Here is a 26,067-nt window from a genome sequence, read left to right as displayed (position 1 = left end):
TTTTTGAAGTGTGGGGAATTTCACAATCATATTATCTTTTCAGCTTTGAAACTGGCAACACTCTAAAAACTTAGGTTTTTTTTTTTTTTTTTCTGAAATTTTTGGTGGAAAAATCTGGCCCAAGTTGACATATGGGTATGTCCAGTGTTTATTCCATCGAGTTAATGTCATATTCCAGTATGGAGATACTACCACCTAGACCATTGGGATTAATTAGCAAGTACAAGCACTTGCTGCCAAGCCTGATGACCTGAATCCAATCCTCAAGACCCTCATGCTAAAAGGAGAGAATGGATTTGGGCAAGTTACTTTCTGACCTTTACATGTACAGTATGACGTGTGTGTGTGTGTGTGTGTGTGTGTGTGTGTGTGTGTGTATGTGTGTACATGTGCGTGTGCGCACACATGCACTCGAGTGTGTGTGTGCATGTGTGTACTAACAAATGAATGTAAACCACTTATACATAAATAAGTAAAAAAGGAAAGAATTATTAATACCTGGGAAAATGACATAGTCAAGTCTTCACATCTGTCCAATCCTGTGAAAGCCCAGAGCCTCCCTGGGATGAGTTGGGGTGAATGTGGAACATGAGGACTCATTTAAGCTTTCTAAATGTAAGCAGTCCTGAGCTAAGGTCCAAGAGATATGCCACAAAACTTAATTTCACTTTCCAGCCACCTGGAACATCCAGTCTCCTGCCATTCTTTACTATGTTACCAAGTTTGATAGTCTTGTACTATTCATGTTCACCTGGTATGACCTAAGGGCTCTCATCTTGTTTGAGTCTGTGCTCCTCCTAACTAGAGATCCTGGAGTGGTGTTCTGTTCTGCTCTGCAGATACTTAGTAGGGGTGTGTGCGTGTGTGTGCGTGTGCGTGTGTGTGTGCATATGTGTGTGTGTATGCGTGCATGTGTGTGTGTGCGTATATGTGTGTATGTGAGTGTATACACCATGAGCCTGCTACTGCCCCTGCCTTCCTGGGATGCGCAGCAGACTCTACTGGGCTTTGGTTTAATCTCCTGAATGCTACCGAGGAGCTGTCTTTTCCAACATGTCAGAGGTGAGGGGCATGGCCTAGACTTCTGTGTCCACTTCCAACCACAACACACAAACCATTCTTTAAGTCGTCACTAGTCCTCACTGTCATTTGGCACTGGGAAATACCAACAATCCAGGCTTTTGACTGCTTTCTTTCTCCTCAAAGATCGTTTGTCATCCATGCTCATCAGTGAGGGAGAAAGCTGACAGAACACCAGGTCCTCTTACTTCTTAGTCACAGAGTGTGGAGTTTCCTAAAATCTGGCTCTCTGTCCCTTTGTTCACAGTAGTTACAGATGACTAATGTTTACAATAGCAGGCTTCCAGTCAAGATTTTCTGGCTTCAGATGATTTGGTGTATGAATGTACATATGTTTGTGTATAGGCCAGCTGATGCAGCCGTTAGTAGCCCTGGCTCCACATTCCTCTATCCAATCAGAGGACCTCCATATGGGCACAGGCAACTTTCCCAGTAGTTAAGCACGTGAGAACTCCTCAGTTCCATTTTTGGCCCTACAACTCATTTGCTCTGTTTATTAGAATCTGATTTTCATCAGGGCAGAGGGATTTGGTATCTTCCCAGGGGTTCATGGGAGGTTGAAGTTTCTCCAAGGTACCATCATGGGCAAGGAGTTGACTTTTGTTCATCCCAGCTTCTAAACCTTCCTAGGTCTCTTTTGGTGACTTTACAGTCCTCAGGAGTGTTTAAAAAGCACAGAAGTCTCGATATATTGCATATACTTAACTCAAGCTATCAATTGCTAATTGATAGCTATTTTGGACTTGCTAAGTAAGAATTTTGGACTTAGCATTTCTCTGCATTTCTATCTTCTAGTACAAGTCGGAGGTGGACAGCAGAAATTAGATCATGATAATTCTGTGCCAAAATTTTCTTTTCCTTGGTCATGGGAAGTTGTAAAATCTTAAATGTAGAGTGTGATCAATTCATAGAGAATGTCAAGAGCAGGCATGGTATGCAAATGAAGCCTGCATAGACAAGGAGGGAATTTAAGTTTGTGGTTTTGGTTTACTTTGGCATAAACTGAACTTCATCTTTCTTAATTAGCTTTGTCTTTTCTTTGTTAAAAAAATTCTTCAAATCTTTTATTACTACTATATATTCAAATATCTGCTTATGTTTTTGTCATTTTGAAATTGAGTTATAATTAATAGTTGACACAGGAGAAAGAAGTTAAGCTGAGAGAGTAAAGCCTGTGAATAAGTCTCTGTAAAAATTCCAGCCTGGTGTGTAATTTCAGTTCATTACCTGTGCATTAAAAGAGGGAGAGACAGCTTAGTCCTTAAGCTACCTTCTTATCCTTGGAAATTTAAAAATGCGAAATTTGCTCCCAGAGGGTGAAGGTGTCATTTCATGAATACAAAAGGAGCGTGTGAGAATCTAAAAGGGAGAAATGACAAAAGTGACTTCAGGCACATGTGCTTCATGGAGCCCCGGACCTTGCTTGGCATGGTTTCCCACGGGCAGGTGCACCAGCTCCATGTGACTGTGCCATCTACATGATTGTCTTGGCTGCCACTCTGTTGTTGATGGAGACAGCGTTGGGCAGGGTTCAGAGTCTTGGCTGCAGGGTTTCATTGCTACTTTGGGGAGGAAAGACTTTCTACTGGGGTTTCTGGATTTACCAGCACGTTATTAGATAAAACAAGACATTTGTGGAACATATTCAGGCACCATGATCCTGAATATAATCTTTTTTTTCAATATCTCTCATTATTCCTCCTTGATTTCATTTGAAATGAGTTCACCTTTAAGTGTGTATAGTTAGCTTCATCTCTGGGGGATTAAAGCCAGCTTGGTACAGTGACCTGCCAAAAGTGAAGTGACTCCAGCCATCTTCCAAGGCGCTTGGTATATTGTGAAGGGTCAATCTTAGTTGGAAATTGTGCTTTTAAAAATATATACTTAAGTAGGAAGTTAGTGCTTTAAAAAAAATACTGACTGTACAATAATGCTGGACTCTTCTGAAGAAAATAAAGGCTACAATAAAAAGAATTTTCATGTGTATGTGTGTAACAATAGTAAGAAAGAAAAATGAGGTCATGGTTTGAAAGGAGGTAAAGGAGGGGCACGAAGTGATTCGAGGGAGAGGAAATGATGTAATTAGATTTCACTTAAAAAATCTCAATAAAAGCACGCATGTGAGCATGTACACACACACGGACACACACACACACACACACACACACACGGACACACACGGACACACACGGACACACAGACACACATGAACAAAGAGACATATTTAAGGTGTTCCATGTGCTGGGAAGGCTAAGGAAGGGAGAGCACATTAGGTCATTCCCTTTCCAGTGCTGTGGGATTGCTTGGACAGCTGTGAACCTTCAGGGGATGATGTGAAAGGTAACACTGAGGCCCTGGGAATGGAAGCCTAAGCCCAATAGCTTTGTGATCCAGAGAGGATTCTGGAGTTAGCTGAGTTGGGTCTCCATGGAACTTTCCAGGGAAATTTATCATTGCCTCTCTGCATCTGCCCTAGTGCCCTCCCCACCATCCCTTCTGCCCATGCGCCTTTCCCCCTTTTTCATTCCATATTTCCCTTTTCCCCTTCTTTTCTTACATTTTCCTCCTGCCTCTTCCCTTTCCTTTCTCTCCTTTCTACCCTTTCTTTCAGTAGAATATTGCACTTGTTACTTTCCTCATTGCCATGGAAAGCAAGAAATATTCTTTTTTTTTTTTCTTTTGCCTTGCGGTTGGTTTGGGGGTGTGGTCGTCTATGGTCTAGTCATGGCGGTGGCAGCTTGAGGCATCTGGTCACTTTTACCTGCAGCCGGGAAGAAGGGTGTGACAGTGATTCCAGCCAGCCTTCTCTTCATACAGTCTAGGACCTGAGTTCATAGAATGATGCCACCTACGTTTTGTGGGGGGTCTTCCTACCTTAGTTGACCTAATATAGCAACTCCGTTACAGACATATGCAGAGGTGTTTCCTGGTGGTTTTAATGCCTACCAAGTTGACTGGTGTTTGACCATCGCAAGTGTGGATTCCACCACCCAACAGCTATCCCTTTCACGTCAGTGGCTTTCTGCCTTTCTGCCCTACCCTTCTCTGAACTGGTTCTTATGTTTCCTCTGGTCCCCGCCAGTCACATGATCAAATAACAAACCTTTTCTATATTTTAGTAGGCAGGGGATTTCACACTAAGAATGAAGGTCTCCTAGATAATTGGTGGAACTGAGGCAAGTGCTGAATACTAGAGACAGTGAGCCATACTCTGGTCTCAGCCCTCTGCAGAAGCACATCTGGATGGGTGACATGGGAAAGATATCGGCCTCCTGCAGTTGCTGCCATATTTAACAACCCCTTACCAGGAGAAAATGGGCTTTTCTTCTTTCCAGTATCAAGTCCTGACAGAAACCTGACTAGGAGCCCCACTGGCCAGAGAGAGGTGTGGCTTGTGCTTAGGCAGTGCTTAAAGCCAGGGAACATGACCAGGCCACAAAATGGACCACGTAAAATGGGCCTTACATCAAAACATCCTCTTTGTTTTGTTTCACTATGGACCCCTTCTGCTTTCGTTTCTAGTGTTGCTACCACTTGAGTTTAAAAGAGCAATTAAAGTTTTGAACTAATCTTTTGGATTTAGAGGCAGAGTTGTGGTAATCCACCTGGCTGGCTTTAGAGTCCCCTGGAAGGCATACCTTGAAGGTATGTCTGTGAGGACACTTCTAAAGATGCTTAACTGAAGAGAGAGGAAAGACCAGGGTAAATGTGGATGGTACCAGGTCATGTGCTGACCTCCATGACTGAAGAAAAATGGAAAGGAGAAAGGAGGAGAGAGACCAGGTGAATGCCCACAGCAATCTGTTTCCTGACTGTGGATGCTTCCTGCTTTTACTGCCTCCTAAGCTGTGGTGAATTGTATCCTGAAAGCCAAAGCACGCCCTTCTTCATTTATTGTATTTTGTCACTGTAACGAGAAAGCAACTGACACCCAGCCACATGCCCCTTCAGCCTCACCCACTGTCCTTGCTTCTTAGACCACATGCCCCTTCAGCCTCACCCACTGTCCTTGCTTCTTAGACCACATGCCCCTTCAGCCTCACCCACTGTCCTTGCTTCTTAGACCACATGCCCCTTCAGCCTCACCCACTGTCCTTGCTTCTTAGACCACATGCCCCTTCAGCCTCACCCACTGTCCTTGCTTCTTAGACCACATGCCCCTTCAGCCTCACCCACTGTCCTTGCTTCTTAGAACTCTCTTGCTGTCTTGGTGCAGCACTCTTCTCTTCCCCTGCTTCCTCTGCTGACTCCCGACTCCCACCCCACAGCCCAGCAGACAGACAGGGATCTTTGTCTGCTGCTCCCTTACCTCCTGCAGCCGACTTTCACATCTTTAAAGAGACATTCTGCACCAGCAGCCATGCCCTGCATTGTTGCCTACTCCCTGCTGTGGGTTCCCCAGAACTGCAACCCCTCACAATTTCTCTGCACTTGGTTTCCCCTGTGTGTGAACTTGGGATGGTCTAGGTGCTTTCCTTCAGGGGACAGTGGTGAGATTTACCTGGAGCTGTTTACTGGAACTCTTAGGAGAGTTTGTTACATAGATCAGAAGTTGTAAAGCTTGGTGTTGGTCAATTGGTATGTTGTGCAGCCCTCCTATTCATACCACACTGGACATGATTCCCTTTCTGTTGTCATTATGAATGTGACAACATGAATGTCATCATCATGATCATCAAAGCCATCACTGTCATTATCATTGTCATCATCATCTTCGTCGTTGTCGTCATTGTAGCAAAAGCAGCAGCAGCAGCAAGAGCTAACATATGTGTTCGTTTACTGTATCAAGAACCTTGGCCCAGAATACTGGCATGGCACTACTGGAGCCAAGATTTAAAGTCACATTTTGTGACCCCAGAGCCAGCTCTTGAGGTCAGTACAACACGTTCCCCTCCACAAACTGAAATTGCTCTGGTAAACCTTTGGATAAGGGTGGAAGGAGAAAGCAAAGGGGGGAATTTGAGCAGCTCCTCCCCCATCCCATACCCCAGCCCCATCTCAGATTTAATTAAATCTGCTTTTAGAAGTTGAAGTCAGAGTGATCATGGTTATTTTTCTGGGTGAAAGGACATGTTGACTTCCTAAGCATAGTGGATTTGGTGGCTGGGGGCTGCCTGCCACACTCGATGGCCTATGCAGCATCTCCTATGTACAACTGTCAAAGGAGCTTGCTTTGTCTAACAGCTTAATCCCCATGTCCCTGTCACTGGGAGGACATCAGTCAAAGCTTTCAATCAATTCCATTTTCAGCCTCACTGATCACAGATTCTACCAGTGAAGCTGAAAAATAGGGAGTGAAGGGCTCTTAAACGCAGCACAGAAGGAGCAGGTGCGCAGCCCTGTGCTTTTTGAACATGAGGTGTAGAGTCCTTTCCCTGGCAACAGAATTAACTTTCACATAACCTCCATGTAACTGTGAACTTGAGGCCCTCCTCCAAGTTCTGTCTGTGTGAGAGCCAACTGTGGGTGGTGCAGATGCTGTGAAGATTCCTTGTTCCAGTCAAGCTGTTTTATGTTGGGAAATCTTGTTTCTTCTGTACTCCATCTTCTTAGCATCTTGTGTCTGTGTGGAATCCTTTAAGAGTATTCTGCGTGCACATTCCTATCATGTTCAAACAGTATGGTACGGAGTGAAGATAGTTGTGTTCCAGCTAACCAGAGAAATGCAAATCCATGCAGACTCATCCAGTGGTGAGCAACCCATGATTTAGATCCTTGCCCTTTGGATCTGAGGCCTATTTTTAAGAAGAGGGCAGGAAGAGTTCAAGATGTGAGTCTTGGGGTCCCACTCAGTGATGGGTGAGGTTCTGGTTATCTGCGAGGTTCTTAAGAAGTACTTGTTTTTAAACGATACCCACACCTTATTCCCATGACACAACTCACCTGGTCTGGGACAGATGTTCCCACTGAGTTTGTTAGTTGTGCACTTTGCTGCAGCACTCTGGTGTTAAGGGTTCTAGTCATCAGTCCCAAGGAAGCCCAGGGAGGGCTGTAACAAAGGGTGGAGCTGGATTATGTTAATCCTTGTCAGAGTCATGGAAAAAGACATTTTCTTCTTGCTGTGGAAAACAAATGTCCATTTCTGCTCCTGCTTTCACCCATCTTTGACTACCCCCTTTGGGAATGTATGGACACTTCTAATATGAAGGATAATGGCACATGCACCACTGAACTCCAGATCTCTGGGGGTTGGAGGGAGGAAGACCATTGGTGTTTACTGGATACTATCTAAGCACTAGGTTCAGTGAGAGACTCCATCTCAAATGACTAAGATGACATTCAGCATTCTCTTCTGGCCTCCACACATTTATGTACAGGTTCATATGCCCTCATACACATATTCAGATATCCCACTCCATGCTCATACACATATATACAAAACAGAGTTCATTATCCACAAAGGAAATTCCCTAGTCATCTCATCCAACGGATCTATAAGTAGACTTTTCTAGTTTTCTATCTAAATAGACTTGATGTTGATAGCCAACCCTAAGATACTCCCAGGTGTTCATAGAAGCAAAACATCATTCTTTAAAATACTGTTTTTTTTAGACAGAGTGGGCTTGTGCTTAAGATTGTCTTCTCTTCCCACCTGTCCCAGGCCCCTTTGGTTCTTGGGTAGCCTTTTGAGCATAGTTTGGCTGCCCCCATCGTTCACAGCTTAGCAGATGTCACACTTGAGCAAATGTAGCCTGACATGCTGAATGAAATGGTCTTAGTCTGGAAATTGACCATGTTGATAACAGGTTATTAATTTAATCAGCCTCAAGTTGATAACAGGCACCTCCTGTGGAAACAAAGATAATTTGCTATTGATTGTGATCGTGTCTCCTGATAGAAACTCTGGGCTTATTGGGTCTTGTAAAAGGCTGGCACACACAGCCTTCTGCAGTGTGAAGGAGACAGGAAAGGGAGGTGTGATGGAAGGGAGGATCATTGCACACACAGCGTGCACTGGAGAGATGTGTCTGGCCCATTGTTCTGGTACCTGCCTCCTCTAGAAACCTTATAGCTGTGCTTTTATAATCCACTTTGAAATGTTTGCTGTTTGTAAAGCAGAAGCAAGCTCTTCAGCTTCCAGGCAGAAGGTCATGTTATAGAAAATGTTCATTCATGTGCAACAAAGCTTATTTCTTCTACAGGAACAAAAAGAAATAATGAAGCCTTCTTAAAAGCTGTTTTTCTTCAAAGAGCGATCTTCTTGATAGTTGGTAAATTATCCTTGCCATTTCTATTGGAATTGAAAAGTAAAAACATTTGTATCAATAAAGATTATGGAATATTATTAGACTCTCAGATATGATTTCAACTGCAGCCACAGCATGATGTTGGGGAGCAGTGATACCTGCCTTGTTTCTGTTTCTTGCCTTTGTCAATCTCTCTAGATTCCTCCCTTCATACTGGGGTAAGACCTGCTGGTTGTTTAGCCAATAATATGGTCTTTGCATAGGTTTTTGATTAATATATTTTTTCAAAATACCGTCTTACTCCCAAACCCCCATTGTCTGAGACATTGCTTTAGTATTCACCTTTCTTCTGGATGCTTCCATTTCTCAAGAGTACAGCTTGAATCTTGATGTTTTGGGGACATGTCCTTGCCTTCCTGATAGCATTCTTGCCCCCTTATCTGTAAATAGCCATTTTCCCTTGTGCCCCTTCTGTGAATCACCTTATAGTGTTTTCTAGTCTGCTAGTGGCCGGCCCCAGGTCCCACTATGGAGATAATTCTAATTACACTAATTATGGAAGCAGCTTCAATTAACCTACTCTGCTCCAGAGAGCTGGGAAGTACCTCTCAAGACCAGAGGAGAAATGATTTCATCACTAGTAGGAATGAAAATGTAAATTTGAATGTCTTACTTAGTATTTTTCAATATAATGGCCCGTTTTTGTGTTTGTGTGTTCATGCATGCGTGTGGTACATCAGGTATTGTATGTGCTGTTTGTGTGTAGTACATGCACATTAATGTTCAGGTGCTGACACCAGTTTGTGTTCATGTGAAGGCCAGAGCAAAAGTGTGTTTCTTTCTCACTATTTGCCTGATTTCCTTGAGTCAGTGTTTCTCATTGAACCAGTATCTCACTGTTTAAGGTGGGCTGGTCAGCTAGTGTGCTCATAGGATCTGCTTGTCTCTGCTTTCTAATCCTGGGATTCATGTATGCAAAGCTATGCCTGGATCTTTATATGAGTCATAAGGATTTGAACTCAGGTCCTCAGACTTGCAGAACAAATGCTTTTTCCACTGAGCCATTGCCCCAGCCCTTGTAATGATTCCTGAATGAATTATGAGTCCTGATGTAAGATACAAGTGTTTCATGCATCCCAGGATCAAATCAATTTCATTGTATTTGGGTTCCTGGAAACAACTTCTGATGTATTAACAGTCACTAAGAAGATTAGAGATATGTCATCTTATTTCTGGGATGTATTGGGTTTGAAGTACGTGAGTGTGAGAAACTTGAGTCTTCATGGTCCTCAGACTATGAGCCATTTCCATGACATGTTCAAAGCCCTTCCATGTAATACTTTGGTTGTAATATTAGTTCTGAGCATACACTGATGTACAAAAGCTGTAATTCTTTTTCCATCAAACCTTAAAACAATAACCACATACCCAGGGCCATCCTTGGCTGTTCTTTCTTGGTTCTATCTTAAAGGTAAGCTGGTAGGGGCAAAACTTGGTCTTGCGAGATATTTAGGGTTGCTGTTTAATAATAGAACATTTACCTGTCTTAAGTCTAATTCACTTTGTTGCTGTAGCTGACCTGCCTGTCTTAGTTCTTCTGAGATCAGAAACTTCAGTCTCTAGCATTTAGCACCTCATGGTAAAGCAGAGGGGAATTAAGTTATGTAGCCTTTGTTCTATCTTAGCAGGAACTGTGCAGCCCTAACTTCCAGACTGCTAGTTGAAGTCCCAGGAAGAAAGCAGGACACTTTGAAAAGTGATTTTAATCTTTATTTCTAAGTTCCCTCTAAAAAGTTTTCTGTGTAAGTTTTCTAAGAAAAGGGGATCTGGGCAAAGGAAAAGAGGGAGGGGCTAAGGGTGTCTTCTCAGCACTTAGACATCTTTCAGAATACATGATCACATGGTAAAAAGTTCATCACAAGTTTACACATAAATTCAAATCATAAATCAAATAAGGAGTTTACAACAGAGAATGTTTATATGCATATCCATTAGGACTAATTATCTGGTTAAACATTCATTATCTGTCGCAAGCTCAGCAGGCTCATGGCCAGTTAAAAACCATAATGTTTGTGACTAAGTTATTAGTGAAGTTTTGTACAGAATAACCCAGTCAATATTTTATCTTCTGCCCTTGCACCTGTAGTAAATCATTAGTTCCCTTTTTATGACCTTTGGTTAATGGTTTACAACCTCTTGGAATGTGCTCTAAGTTGCAGAATGCCTTCTTACTATCTCAGAAGTAATTAACTCCTGACACTTCAAGAATGGCAAAGTTCTCAATGCAGTTTTGATTATCAGAAAGGACTTACAAAAGAGCTTAATAATTACTATTATAATTTTAGGAATTCTTATAGGATCATTGTTAAGAATTAAAAAATCATCTATTTGTCTATTTAACATCAGTAGAGAAATCACTGCAGAAATTGACTCAAAAGGGTGGGCTTTTATATGTATGTATGTATGTATGTATGTATGTATGTATGTATGTATGTATATATACTAATAGCATATTCTTTCCTAAAAATGAAAATCTCATGGGCCTTGCCTACAGAAGCAATCTGTCATTAATGGTACAATCCATGGTGGAACCATCTCAGGAAGATCACCCGCTAGTTTTAAGCTTCTCCTTGATGGCTCCTAGCAACCACATAGTCTAGTGGAATTAAAAATGAACTATGCCATTCTGAATACAGTGGTGACTGTAATTCTGCCTTGATGATTCCATTCCCCAACCCTGTCTATTTAGCTTATGTTGATATGACAGACAAGTAATAACTGGCCCAATGTTAGTGGGCACTCGTTGGCTGCCTCTGTTTCACTGTTGCCCCAAACAGTGCTAATTATTATAGGTTCTTCTTTAGAGACACTGTAGTCAAATTCTGACCTTATTTGAGGAAGAATTCATCTCTTAAATGGTATTACAACCTTCATATAAGTATTAAATGTATCATTGCTAAATGTTAAACAAAACCTACTAAATATATGAACTGTTTTGAAATCTTTGTTAAACACAAGTGTCACGTTATAACAGCTTTTATAGCACAGGGCTTTTAGTTTAACAGGGGTAATAAAAATAGTTCTTCGCTGTTCCATATGTTTTTTATATGACTCTTTTGCTTTAAGGGTTTTCATCTGTAATTGTCTCTCCCAAGCTCTGGGGATTTTTTATGAACATTTATTCTTTTCACTTGTACACAATTTGTTCCTGCTGATTCCATCAGTGGGAGTCTGTAGTGAGTTTCTTCTGGGGTTAGAATCAAGGTTCCATTACCTTTCCCTTCTCTCTCATGCTTTCTTTTCTTCCCTTGTTAAGCTAAAATAACCAAGGACAAAAGAAAAAAAAACAGAACAACAATAAACCCATTTTTTCTTCCTATCCAATTTTTACTGTGAATTGTCTGGTCCTGTCTTCATGGAAAATTTCTCTGTGATGTCTTTACCTCTGACCTTGATTTAAATGTTTGGGGAGGAAACAAGAGATTGTGGTATTGTACAGATGTATACACATGGTCCTTGTCACAAGAAGTGAGATATGATGGTCAATGAAGTGCTTTAAAAATACTTTAATGTCCCCATTGTCCCCTTGGCAGCTCTGCCTTCATTGCTACTATAAATATTGTCCATGTTTCATGGTCTCTAGCATTTCTTACTTATAAAGATGGCCCTTGTTTGTATTTGTTTTACTAAAATGGAAGAGTTATGTAGAAATATAAAAAGTAGTGCAGTGTGGCTCGCCTCAGGAATTACTACCTCTTAGCCCATAGGTGCTTTGTCTGGGGCCAGCTTTCACATTCCACTATATTGTTACCAATTTTTATAGAGCAAAGAGCCTATAACGAAGGGGAAAGGCAAAGTTGTGGCCAAAGCCTCTGTTTTTCTTTACCTTAAAGCTCTAGCTGGAGTCTTCAAAGCCTTTTTAAAATTTCCAGTATTCAATTTTAATTAAAAACCGCATTCAATTCTATAATCCCATCTGCAGATTCAAAAGGGAAATTCACATAAGAGAAAATTAACTTATTATTATTAAAAGTACACTGCCTTTCTAACAGATATAATAGAGAAGCTGCTCTCCCCAGGCTCCATGGCCGTTCCTTACGTAAGAATATTAGCAAATGTAATAGATTTCTTTTTTTGCTTGCGAGCGGTAATCAAACTTACTTTTTAAAGCTGATCTCATTTGACTTGAGTGATAAGGATATTTGCTCAGGACAAAGATACTCTAGGCTATTGCTTTCCATGGCCACATACCAAAACTTGAAGTCAAAAGATCTTAACTTTGTTAGGTGAATGTTACTTTATTTTTATTTTATTAACAGTAAGAACTTTTTTCCTTCAGATTCAATTATAGGTAAACTTATGGCATATGATACCCTTTTGTAAATACCATTTCATGGGTTGGAGAGATAGGTCAGTGGTTAAGAGCACTGGCTGCTTGCTGTTCTAGAGGTCCCGAGTTCAATTCCCAGCAACCACATGTTGGTTCACAACCATCTATAATGGGATCTGATGCCCTCTTCTGGGGTGTCTGAAGACAGCTACAGGGTACTCATATAAATGAAATAAATAAATCTTTTAAGAATTTTAAAAATATACTATTTCATATAGGGAGGGTCACAAGCTATTTGTTCTTCCTTTAAGCCTGTAATTTTCAACCTACTAGTTCTAGTGACCGTTTGGAGCAGCAGCAGAGCATGTTCTTTGGCTCTGGCTCCCCTACATTCTCCCAGAGAATGTATACCTGTCTTCCCTAGCCCTAGCAGGCAGATGGGATAGCCCTGCATCTATCTGACTGTGGGCACAAGAGCATCCATCTATTCTGGGCCTTGTCCTAAAACACTTGCCATCTTCTCATGAGGCTATGGTAGGCAGCTGCTGCCCATTGACTTACTTCTCAAGAATAGTGTTTCCTAAACTTCTCCAGAGACAATAATAGGAAAATATCTCTGACAGTTACATTTTTTAAAGGCATGTAACAATTTAACTTGAAAATGAACATAAAAACTTTGACCAGAAGAATTAGATTCTCATGCCCTCTCTGTTGTCAGCACAGAAGTTATGTGCTGGCTCTTCCCAGCAGTAATGCAGGAAAACCCAGTTGTTTCCAGTTGTTACCTCCTGTGCCCTGTTCCTTGCATTTCAGTGTTTATTGCTGAAGTGCATTTCATGTTATACTGTATAGGAACACTATGAGCTATGTATAACATATGTATCATATACACACATGCAAGCACACATGAACAGAATACATTGGACACAAAATGCAGTCCATATTATGTTACACAGGAATTACTATGTTATATGGGATCCATGCGTGTGTTACAGAATGTATTCATACAGATACGTTCATTCTTATGTAGATCAAATGTTATATATGAATCACTCTCCATGTATTCTTTCAATTTATACATTTCTGTCTTGTTTTCTTGTCAGGCTTTAACTACTATATTATTTTACTCTGTTCCAATTCTTTGCTCTTTTCAGTATCACCATTACAGTTATTTTTTTAAAGATTTATTTATTATTATAAATGAGTACACAGAAGAGGGTATCAGATTTCATTATGTGTGGTTGTGAGCCACCATGTGGTTGCTGGGATTTGAACTCACCACCTTCAGAAGAGCAGTCAGTGCTCTTACCTGCTGAGCCAGCTCACCAGCCCCACCATTACAGCTATTGTGAAATTTTATTTTATTTTATTTTTGGTCATTTAGATATTTCATCGCCCCTTCCCCGCCACACCCCCACCCCCGGGTTCTCAGTGTGCTTAGGCACCATTTAAAAAAACCTCTTAAAGATGTTTAACTACATGAGTGCTCATAATCTATGAGTAGTTTTGGTAATGTAAGTGTTCAATCTTGCATAATATTTATCCATAAATCTCCACGTGCAACTGATTTCATGATGTGGGCTAAGGCTGATACAAAGATTAAAAGAATATAGCTCACAGACCTAGCTTATTACATCTTGTCACTCATCTGTCACAATTCCTAAAGATACATTTCCAGATTGCAGACTGTGATCCTGGGGGATGACTAGCTATATTGACTCGGAAGTTCATGATCCAACTAAACCTTAGGGCAATATATCCAGTCTCTCCTTATCCTTCCTTCATTTTCTGTTCTCACTCCTCCCATCTTATGTCTCTCTTCTGTAATGATTTTCATGCCTTAAAGTAAAAATGCATATGTTCCTTGAAAGATGAACAAGACCTGAGAAATCTTGGAGATTTTGGTGGGTAACACCCAAGGCCCCCAGGTAGACTGTGAAATGAGCACTGTCCTCAGCCTGCGGTGCCTGGACTCACAGCAACAGCAATGACACTTGGAGGAAGTTTTTTATTAAACATTGCTGGCCCACTCAGAGCCTCTGTGTGGGAGAGTGCTGAGTAGGACCTGGGATTTTTTTAATTCTAGCAAGTTTCCAGGTGAAACAATGCTGTCAAGGTGGGCACTGCACTTTAAGAATTACCACTATATGGTAATCCATATAATCACTATATGGTAATTATAAGGTAAAATACTTATGTATCTTAGAGGAGGTGTCCAAGGCCCAGAGCAAGGCAGGGGCTTCCCCAGCAAGTCCCAGTGATAGTGTAGCTTCAGGGATAGAGTGGAGATTAGGTGTTCTGCCTCTGGTTCTTCTAAGTTCTCCAGGGTCAGTTTTTGGTTTTTTAGAGCAGAAGCCCCTGGTGACTTAGTGGAAGAAGAATACAAAATACAATTTGTGCTCCTATTAGATTCTTTTCTGTGGACAGCTGGCCTCTTTCTTCATGGCCTATAGAAAAAGAAGCCTTGGTAGTCTCTACCATCGCCCAAAGTTACCCTGTACACGTTAGCCTTTTCATGTCCACATCTAATTAATTCATGGGATATATGACTGTTGATTCCTGCCATCTAAGAGATCAAGACAAATGTAATTTTTCAAGCTTGGCCTATTAAACTTTTTTTTTTTAATGTCTGTGCTGATTAGTTTTTTGTTGTTGGTGGTGGTTTTTTGTTTGTTTGTTTGTTTGTTTGTTTTTTGGTTTTTTCCAACTTGACAAGCTGAAGTTTTCTGGGAAGAGGAACTGATGGATTCCCTACATCAGATTGCCTATGGGCAAGTTTAAGGTATATTTTCTTGATACATGATTGACATGGGAGGTCCCTGGCTGCTATGGGCAGAGCTACCTCTGGGCAAGTGGTCCAGGGTGGTATAAGAAGGCAAGTTGAGCAAGCCATGCTAAGCAAGTCATGAACCCTGTGGAATCTGCCTCAGTTTCTGCTTCCAGGTCTCTGCCCCGATCTCCCTTCATGGTGTATGGTAAAATGTAAGTTGAAATACACTTTCCTTCCCATGTTACTTTTGGTCATGTTGTTTATCTTGGATAAAAAGCAAGCTACAACAAGGTCAAAGCAGGTAGCAGAGATAGCAAAGGTGACCATGGGAAAATTAGAAATGATTAGGTTTTAGATTTCTTTCTATGATGTATCAGTGACATATTATTTCAATGAATAGGAGTTTTATGTTATGTTCTCTAGCCTATATTTTCATAGAAAATACCTTACTATTTGAATCCTCAAGTTAAGGTAAAGTGATTTTGATAGTTGACTAATTTTCTTTATGTAAAAAGAGATGTCATTAAATAGTTTTCATAAGAATACGAATATAAGCCAGATTTGGTGGCACAGGTCTATAATCCCAGCACTTGGAAAGATGAGGCCAGATGACTGTGATTTCTAGGCTAACCATGGCTACAAAGTAAAACCTTATCTCTTAAAAACAAGGGCAATAGATGTATGTCCGTGGTACTGTACTTGCATACTATACACAAGGCCCTGAGTACTAGCCACCTTCTTCAAAATGAAAAGTGACGGTGAACTTACTGAGGCTAGTTTACCAAAAAGGGTAAGAGTTGTGGTTTTGTAGGAGTTGAGTATTAATTTAGTCTTGGCATTGGCTTATTGAGATGCACATTATTGCAACAGCATTGGCATAGAATAAAATGAAAATAACTATCTCCTTTTAATGGTATATCAGAATTGGAGCAGAAAGATTTTTGGGTTTTTTTTGTTTGTTTTTGTTTTTGTTTTTTTTTGAGACAGGGTTTGTCTTTGTAGCCCTGGCTGTCCTGGAACTCACTCTGTAGACCAGGCTGGCCTCAAACCCAGAAATCCGCCTATCTCTGCCTCCCAAGTGCTGGGATTAAAGACATGTGCCACCACTGCCCATTGAAAGAATCTTTCCTAAACTAGTGGGGAAGACCCTAAATCTATGAGAATTGGGTTCAAAGCAACTCAATTAATCTTGATTAAGGACCTTTGGACCAAAGTTATACCCTATCTAAATAAGTTTTGGCTCCTTATTGATAATCATGTGCCAGAGTCTGAAAAAATTCATGGATGAAAAATAACTCTTTATTTTAGGAGACATGATTGTACGATGAAGGCAGAAACTAAAGTTTCACCATGGTAGAATGTTCTTCCATCTCATGGAAACAGCTATATATAACAAGGAGGTGACCCATCCTTTTCAGATGGGAATTTCTCTAGTCATTCCATACTGCATGATGAAGTCTTGTCATAGCCCTGATTCTGATTATTACCCTCTGTTTTCCAGCGTCTTGTGGAGGCTGCAGAGGAGGCACACCTGAAACATGAATTTGATGCTGACTTGCAGGTAATCACCTATAGTTTGAGTTAAACTCTTGGTGTGTTTCAGTGACTGAGGAGAAATGCTTTGAGAGGTAGAGCCAAGTTGGCATGGATGTATCTCTTTCATGTTGGATGAGGGTAGCAGTCCTCAAATTGGTTTCACCAATAGCATTGATAGTAGATGATGTCACAGGCTTATACCTATATACTGGATGGAGTTCAGTGAATTTTTCTGATATGGGGGAATAGTTATATTTAAGCTGACACTAAATTGTTAGGGTTCTTGGTGGTAAAATGATAAAACTTTGGATATCTAAAATTCTGTTTTTCAGACTGCATTTTGAAATATGAGTGACTGGAAGCAAGGTTGTGATGGATTTTAACCTTGAATTCATTGTTAAAAACAAGAATCTTATGCTTAACCATTAAGTCATTTGTATACTTAGGAAATTTATTATAGTTGAGCTTATAATCGTGGCCGACTGGAGAAATATTAGCAAATCTAGCAAAAGACAGCAAGTGGACAGGAAAATCTGTTAGGTCCCCCTTGCAGACACTTATCTTCTGAACTGCCACTTTGAGTTTTTGTGTCTTCTCTTTGTTTCAAAAACAAAACAAAACAAAACAAAATGAAGCAGAAGGAACAAGTCCTACTCTTTGCTGAAACAAACTTATTTTACTGATGTGTTTTCACACTCAGGAAATAGTGTTTATTTTGCAGTGCTTTCACTTACATGGAAAAATAGGGAGAAACACAGTTTTTTTCTCTTTAATTAATTATTTTATTTGTTTACATCCCAAGCGCTGCTCCTCTTCCCTCATCAAGTCCTCCCCAATCCCTTCCCCCTTCTCCGAGTGTAGGAAAGCCCACTGTGTATATCCCTACCCTGGACATCAAGTCTCTGCTGGATTAGGCACATCCTCTTCCACTGAGGCCCGGACTGAGCTGCCTGTCTGCTACTTACGTGCTGGGGACCTTGTTTTATCCCATGCTTGTTCTTTTGTTGGTGACTCATATTCTGAGAACTTCAGGGGTCCAGGTTTGTTGACTTTGTTGGTCTTTCTGTAGAAGTAGAGGTCCCCATCTACTCCTTGGCCTTAAATCATTCCCTGAACTCTTTCACAAGTGTCCCTGACCTCCGTCTAATGCTTGAGTTTTTGATCTTTAGCCTTCTGATTGATATAAGGTGGAATCTCAGGGTCATTTTGAATTTCATTTCCCTGATGACTAAGGATGTTGAGCATTTCTTTAAGTGCTTCTTGGCCATTGGAGATTCATCTGTTGAGAATTGTCTGTTTAGTTCTGTACTCCATTTTTAAAATTGGGTTATTTGCTTTTTGGAGTTTAATTTCCTAAGTTCTTTATATATTTTTAATGTTAGCACTCTATCAAGATCTTTTCTCAGATCTGTAGGCTACCTTTTTTGTCTTATTCTTAGTGTTCTTTGCCTTAGAGTAGCTTTGCATTTTCATGAGGTTCCATTTATCAATTGATCTTAGGGTCTAAGCCATTGGTGGTCTATTCAGGAAACTGCTTTTTGTACCAATGTGTTCAAGGCTGGTTCCTGAGATCTCTTCTATTAGGTTTATTGTATCCAGTTTTAGGTTGAGGTACTTGATTCACTTGCACTTGAGTTTTGTGCAAGGTGATAAATGTGGATTTATTTATATTCTTCTACATCCAGACATCCAGTTAGACAAGCACCATTTGTTGAAGATGCTTTCTTTTTGCAATTATATGGTTTTGGCTTCCTTGTCAAAAATCAATTGTCCATAGGTATCTGGGTTTATTTCTGGGTCCTTGATCCTATTCCATTGATCATCTGTCTGTGGGTAATACAGATCTTAAAGTGCCCCAAATGGCATTTCTAAAGCAACTGTGGTCTGGGTCTTTTTTTCATGGCTGCACTAAAATGGAGAAACTGATAAAAGGTTAGCAAAGGGAATGTTTATAAATGCACAGAGAAAGTTAAGAGAACCCCACAATGTATATCAGGCCTGAGGGGCTTATAGGGAGGAGAGAGTTCCAGACCCCAGAGGGAGTGATTGTAGAGAAGGGGTAGAGTGGTACAGTGATTCACGGCGAGCAGGCTAAGGTAGACTAAGGTATAAATAGACCCCTGTAGGTTTATCTTGATTTCTTCTTGTCTCATCTTTGGGACAAGACTACAGCTGGTGGTGTAGATGGCGGTGTTCAGACTCTGGAGTCATTGAGCTGTTAGGAGAAATTTAAAGACTGGAAGGACCAGCAGAAAATATTAAGGGCATGAACTGGGCATCAGTGTTAGGAATAGCATAAAATATAAAAGCAGGCAGAAATGTAGACAAGTGAAGGAAACTCCAGGTTTGGTATGGAGAAGTGGTAGGCACAATTGCCAACATTGGGAGAGAATGGGAAGCTGGCACAGTTTTCTGAGCAAAATTGCAAGAGAAAGGGTAGAGTCTAGCAGGGAGGGGTGAGTTTGTAAGGGAGTAATAAAGGTTAGAAATCAGAGCCATTTGCAAAAAATCTGGTATCTGTCTCTGATATTTACAGTCAGTTTTATCCTGAAATCTTTTCTCAATGAACCATAGGTGGGGACAGACAGCATGATTGCTCACAGAGATCATATATTCTTCAGGAGGGGAAAACGCTTGATTGGGGTGTTTGTTGAGATGCTAAGGGATGCTCTTTTGTAGTCTGTTTGAAGCTAGTGTTACCTTCCCAGACTGTGCTGGTTTCCTATTACAGCTGTAGAATAAAATTCTGGCGAGGCACACAGACTCTCCTCATCACGCATGTGGTGCTGTGAACACAAACGAAGCACTGAAATCTCTTGAGAAACAAACAAAGCAGACACCAAGAATACTAGCCTCTAGCTCTTGTCCTCTGGGAGATTCTGTATGTCCTTGTCCTTCACCCTTTCTTTATGTGAACAACAAACTAGCGGAGGGCCCCCTGTCACCCACATGTGAGAAGTTGTTGCAATCCTCTCTTGGTATTGTGGGATGTCATCCACTGTCCAGACATCAGAACTCTCTGAAATCTCAGGGTCAGCACAAACACCGTGCTCTTTGGTGGAAACTTGTAAAAGAGGCCTTTGATACCATGGATGTGCATCAGAGCATCTGTCCCTGCTCAGATGAAGGCTTCAAAGCTGCTGGAACTCTGATGCTATTAAGTGCAAGTCTTGCTAGTGACAGGGGTGTCAGCCCGTGACTATTACGAGGTAGCAGGCCTGAGCATGGCCTTGGAGTTTATTGCTCTGATGGTCCATTAGAGCTGATCAATTGTTAATCTGGGTGCTGCTGACCTCCCTGTGACCCTGCCAGAGGATTGTTGGATTGTTTTTATATAAAACATATATAAAAGACCTCAGATAACATCTGCTCACCACGTAGTAACACCAGGAAGGACCCTATACTGTTAGTGCAGGTATAAAAAATAATTAGTAGCTTTGTGACATTTTGTAATCTGCATAGTTTCACATTTCAGAGTTCTTAGCTCCCTTATTCCCCTAAGACAAAAGAGGTGCTGTGTAAATCCTGGACTCGCATTAGAGAGTGGCTTTGCATCTTTGTCTCATTCCAAACTGTAAAAGTGGAGTCCTGGTTCTTGGCTGGTAGATTCCGTAAGAAGTAACTCCTTCCAAATTATGTCTTTATTATCAGGGTTTGGTTTGCCTTTTAAATACTTCTCACAAATTTTCCTGAGGTTTAACTGTTCCCCTCTGGGCTGCGGCCTTGGCATCTTTGGGCCCACTCAAAGGATCCTCAGTGTAGTACTATATTGTTGGCATTTAAAAATTATATTGAGGCACGAGGCAAAATACAGCCTCTGATGTGTGTGAGGACATTCCAAAGTGCACAGCTCTCTAAAGAAGGCAAGTGTGCCTGGCCTTCATGGGCTAGGTGACTTATGGACATAAGTTGGCCCTTGGAATTCTTCCTATTTATGGTTCCCTATGGGTTCTGGATTGTCCTTCTCATGGTTTCGTTTTTATTTCCCCCAAATCCCCATTTTGGAAACTTTTTGGGATACTCAGTGGCTATTTGCAAATGACAACTTCCATTTACAAAATTTTATGTTGTGCATTAATATAAGACTTTGTCAAAAGATTGGTAATCATGGTGAAAACAAAGCTTTCCACAAACCAACTTGCATGTTAATGATCACATATATTTTACTATGATCATTCTCATAATTTTGATGACAAAACCTCCATATTCAGGGAGGAGGGGTAGACAACCATAGCCTCAACCACCCAGCCTACTGGTACATGAGTAACTTCCTAGAAAACTGATGTACATATCTAAACTCAGAGAGAATGTCTCCTCTCTTCCCCATCAGTCTTTCTTATCTCTCTTCTTCTCCCCCATCTCTCTCTCTCTCTGTCTCTTTCTCATTCTTTCCTCTCTGCTTACTGCCCCATTCTTTTGGAAGTCTTTCATTGGCAGTGAAGGAGAAGAAAAAAAAATCCTTTTGACAGTTTACTAAAAACCTGCTTATCTTTGAGCCACAAACATGTTTTCTCTGAAAGCTGTCTCAAATAAGTGCCAATTGCACAGAACTGGTGCACGGAGGAGGGAAATGTGATTTTAAATTGTGAATCTTGCAGAAGGCTTTTCTCTTGCAAAGTTTTCTATAATACGTTTTCTTTGCTGTTTTGTAAATAATAAGAGGGAAATGCCTGGTGGCATTCAGGAGGCTCACAGGTGTGAAGAGGGCAAAAGACTAAGCCGGGTTGCAATTGAATGTCCTCTGTGTTTCCCTCTGCTCCTCAACCTACTGCAAGTTCCTGTCTTGCAAACACAGTGGACTGACTTCAAAATGGAGGCCAAGGGGCTGTGGTAGCAAGAAATACCTGGGGTAGGATGGCTGTGGGTTGTACCTGGATCACTTCCCCAACTTGCTCACAGCTGCTGTTCCAGTGGGAACTCTGTGTGAGGAGGAGAGAGGGAAGCAGGGGAGCCCAGCAGTTGCTTTAGAAGTGCTACCACCAACCACAGAGGACAGAGGGAAGCCTGAGCAAGTCTTTGCCACGTCCCCTCTCCATGTCCCTGCTGGGCCTGGATGCTCCTGTCCTGGATGCTCCTGTCCTGGGGAGAATGTGGGTTGTAGAGGAGATTAGAGGAAGGGTTTGGAAGCAGTACACCCTGAATGGAGAAATTAGCTACTCACTTGCCAACTTGAGTTCAGTCTTCCCTGTTTTGATAGGACCATGTACAACTCCATGCTGGGGCATGCATGGTGGTGAGATGGGGACGTAGCTGGAGGATTGAGGAAGTCCCAAGGCCAGAAAGAAATGGCATTTTCATAGAGGTAGCCAGCTGGCTTTTATGCAGAAAATAAGAGAACAGGTTGCACACCCATAGAATGCATAGAAAAATGAAGGAATGTTCACACTCTGTATGAAAACCAATCCATTCTTTCCTTATCAAACCTATGGTTAAGGTTCCTTCTCCCCTTTGATCAGCTTGACATAAGGTCATGGATAGATCATTTTTCTGGGATTGTACATTTGATATTTCATGGTGAGGACCAACAAGTGTCATTCACCCATAGGAGTGATATGTAATGGTTTCCATGGGATCTTTAAGTGTGAGCAGTTTGCTATAACAATCACCTCTTAGTCATTCCCCATGCCTGCTATGCAAACACACACACACAGACACACACAGACACACACACACACACACACACACACACACACTTGATTCTGCACCTTATAACTTGCAGCAAGGCCAATGCCATGACATTGAGCTTTATGCTCATAATTAGTTAGTTGGCAGTCACATGTTTGCTTGTGTCTCTGGCTGCTGGTCATCTGTGAGTGAAAGAAGGATCAGGACATCTTGAGCTAGGAGCTGGTATGTTCTATTGTCCCAGTCCCAGCTGGGCAGTGATATACTTGAGGGTTTGTACCTGTGGTTTCTTTGTATATTTGTAAAGGGATGTAATTCTACTATCCAGTTGATAAATCTAAGTGTTCATCCCTCTACAGAAAAACAACTGTCTAACAACTATCCAACCCCGAGTCTCCAGTGGCTGCTTCTGTATTACCATGCTTTGGGGTGTGGCCATAAGGTAGACTGACAGTTGCTATCCTTGTTCTTATAGAACTCTGCACCTGTGAGAAAGATGAATGCCAAGGCATACCATTATAAACAATTGTTAGATTTTATTCATGGTACATTGAAGATATTATGGTGCAAAACAAGGCAACTTCCTCTAATTTGAGAGGAGTTTGGAATAAGTCTCCTGAGTTTGTTGTAAATAAAGTTTGTAGGTTTAACTGTCTTAATGTTTCTATTGCTGTGAAGAGACACCATGACCCAGGCAACTCTTATAAATGCAAACATTTAACTGGGATTGGCTTATAGTTTTGGAGATTCAGTCCAATATCATCATGATGGGAATCATGGCAGCATCCAGGCAGGCATACATGGTGCTGGAGAAGGAGCTGGGAGCTCTATATCTTGATCCACAGGTAGCAGAATGGGTATAGCTTAAGCATGTGAGACCTCAAAGCCTGCCTCCACAATGACAGGCTTCCTCCAACAAGGCCACACCTACTCCAGTAAGCCTATACTTCCTACTAGTAGCACTCCTGACGGCCAAGCATTCAAACACATGAGTCTATGGGGGCCATACTAATCCAAACCACCACAAGCCCCACTATAATTAGAAGAAATCTGCCGAAACACAATCACTAACACTTGAATCTCCATAAGTGAATGCCAGGTTTACTTTATCTCCATTCTAGAAAATAATCTTTTCCACCTTTGGATTCTTTTTTAAACAACAATTATAGGAAACCACTGTGTTGGACTGAGTCCCTACCCAAGGCTCAAGTAGAGCCTTGGTGTGAAAATGAATGGAGTTACTCGAGCTAAATGCCATACAGTTCAAGAGAAACTTTAAGGAAGCAGATATCCCCTTTAGTTTATTGCTGAAGAAAGGAGATTCCAGTCTATCCCTGTGAGCATAATAAATCCCAACCTTTTAAATCTACTCTTTACAGGAAGGCAGCCTGGCTCCTACCCTACAGAGCCCAGCCCCTGACCAATGGCAGCTCCTATGCTACTTTGTAGAATGGTGGACACCTGGATTCCTAGATTGTAACTAAAAGGTTGATAGCCAATAATGAAATAACAACATCTATTCTGCCGTTTGACAACTATAGAACTGAGACTTCATCTTTACTCTATAACATACTTGTTACTTTCTGTCCTTTGACTCTTACCTCACACAGGTATTTAATTGTTGCTTAGGACATATTCAAAATTCAGTCTGCCTTAAGTCCTGATCTAGATTTAGGGATTTTTTTTACAAATTAAGAGGCAGCCTTCCTTCTCCATGAAAGTCCCGTCTAATAATGAAACATTTTGATAACTGGCTAGTATAATGTGGACAGAAGCTGTCCAGCCAACATACAATGTGATCTCAATGAGGGGAGTTTTGTTTTTCCTTGAATATATTCATTCATTTATTCTCACCCCAGCATGGCTCACTGGGTACCTGTTCTATTCCAGACTTTGTGCTAAGCTCAGATGATAGAGGAATCCCGGTGTAACAGGTGACAAAGAGCCAGGATTTCAGCCTTTACTGACAGCAAGTTACATAAACTATAGACAACTGGAGACATGCTATTTTCAAAACCTGTTTCTATGTGTATATCTATGTGTGTGTATGATATATGTGATATATGTGTGTGTGAATATGTGTGATGGCAGGCACGTGAGCCACAGGGTACATGAGGGCAGGGAACAAGCTCAGGTGTTGGTCCCTACTTTTATCTTGTTTGAGGCAAGGTCTGCCTTTTGTTTTTCTTTGCTTTGCACTCCAGGCTGTCTGGTGAGCTTCTGGGGTTCTCCTGTCTCTGCCTTTCATCTTGAAGCAAGTGTATTGAGATTACACGCATTCATTTACTGCACCCAGCTTCACATGAGATCTTTGTATTCAAACTTCATATCCTCACTGCTGTATGACAAGTACGAAATCCTCAGAATCATCCTCACAGCTCAGAATGCTGCTTTGGGTCATGTAAAGTGTGGATGCAGAGCAAGGAAAAGGTTGTGAAACCTGGCAAGGTAAGACTTGCTCAGGGCATCATTTCCTTACATTCATTTTCCTTCTACCTCCACAGGAAACCACGGTTCCAATTTGCAACATCATAGACCAATTTCATGTGTTCTTAAGCTTTATAAAAAGTGAAAAATGATATGGTTTGGAGGTCTAGTTTTGTTCCTTGAACACAAAGCCTGCAATTTATCCACAGCATAGCTTCAATTTCTCCTTCTTTCCTAAACGGGAAGCACCCTAAATGGAGCTACTGTTGCATTTCCTGTCTCCATTTTCATGGATTCGATTTTCATTATTTTTTAGTTTGAAATGTTTTCTAATGAAAGCCTCCTTTGGCCTGGGGGAATTATGTGTTCAGGTATGAGTGTAGATTAGCCTGTCTCTTCTTCGGTGCAGATAGATGCTTGATGAATTTAGAAGCTCTCTTATTGCACACATTTACAAATTACTGTGTTTTCTTAGTGAATCGAGTCTTATGCCATTAGGAAATGTTCTTACTTGTGTCAGTATTCTGGGTTATGTTGCAGGGGCTTTTTAGCATTCCACCCTTTTCTGTATTATAACCTAAGTGTCATAGGGAAGGACACCTGCACCCCTGCATTGTGGACTTGAGTCTCGCTTGGTTGTTTTTGGCTTTGATTTCTCTGACTGGTCCTGGCTATCCTAGAACTGGCTCTGTAGACCAGGCTGGCCTCGAATTCACAGAGATCGGCCTGCCTCCCTGAGTGCTGGCATTAAAGGTGTGCATCACCACTGCCCAGTTTGAGTCTTAATCTTCTTTCATTCTGAAAACCTTTGGATTGCAGTTAGATGGTTTAGTTCACTTACACTTGATAGAATATTTGATGCAATTTTATTTGCTTTTTTTTTTGTTTTTCTTTCCTACTTTTTCTTGGCTTACTTGAATGTATTTTCATGTACCATTTGATTGATCTTTTGGGTTTTATTCACTCTTCATCAAACTTTTAGTTGTTGCTTTAGAGATTACAGCACATGCCTTTACTGTACAGTATGTCTAGAGTTAATTTGGAATGCTAAGCACTACATCCCCTAAAATGCAAACTGCCACGGACCGGGATTTCTTGCGGGGGGGGGGGGG

At 41.2% G+C, this 26,067-nt stretch overlaps 1 protein-coding gene across 2 annotated transcripts in view; it reads left to right on the top strand.

The window, feature by feature from the left end:
• Cacna2d3 (calcium voltage-gated channel auxiliary subunit alpha2delta 3) overlaps positions 1–26,067 on the top strand; it is an 816,591-nt gene that overhangs the window by 240,289 nt on the left and 550,235 nt on the right. For both annotated transcript variants that reach the window (XM_031361417.1, XM_031361418.1), the window contains exon 4: positions 16,869–16,928. In XM_031361417.1, coding sequence (XP_031217277.1) covers positions 16,869–16,928 — 60 coding nt within the window. The remainder of the gene's footprint in view (positions 1–16,868; positions 16,929–26,067) is intronic.

Source organism: Mastomys coucha, unplaced genomic scaffold (assembly GCF_008632895.1).
Source record: "Mastomys coucha isolate ucsf_1 unplaced genomic scaffold, UCSF_Mcou_1 pScaffold9, whole genome shotgun sequence".
NCBI lineage: Eukaryota > Metazoa > Chordata > Mammalia > Rodentia > Muridae > Mastomys > Mastomys coucha.
The sequence above is the reverse complement of the archived record's forward strand: the minus strand, read 5'-3'. Positions and strand labels throughout refer to the sequence as shown.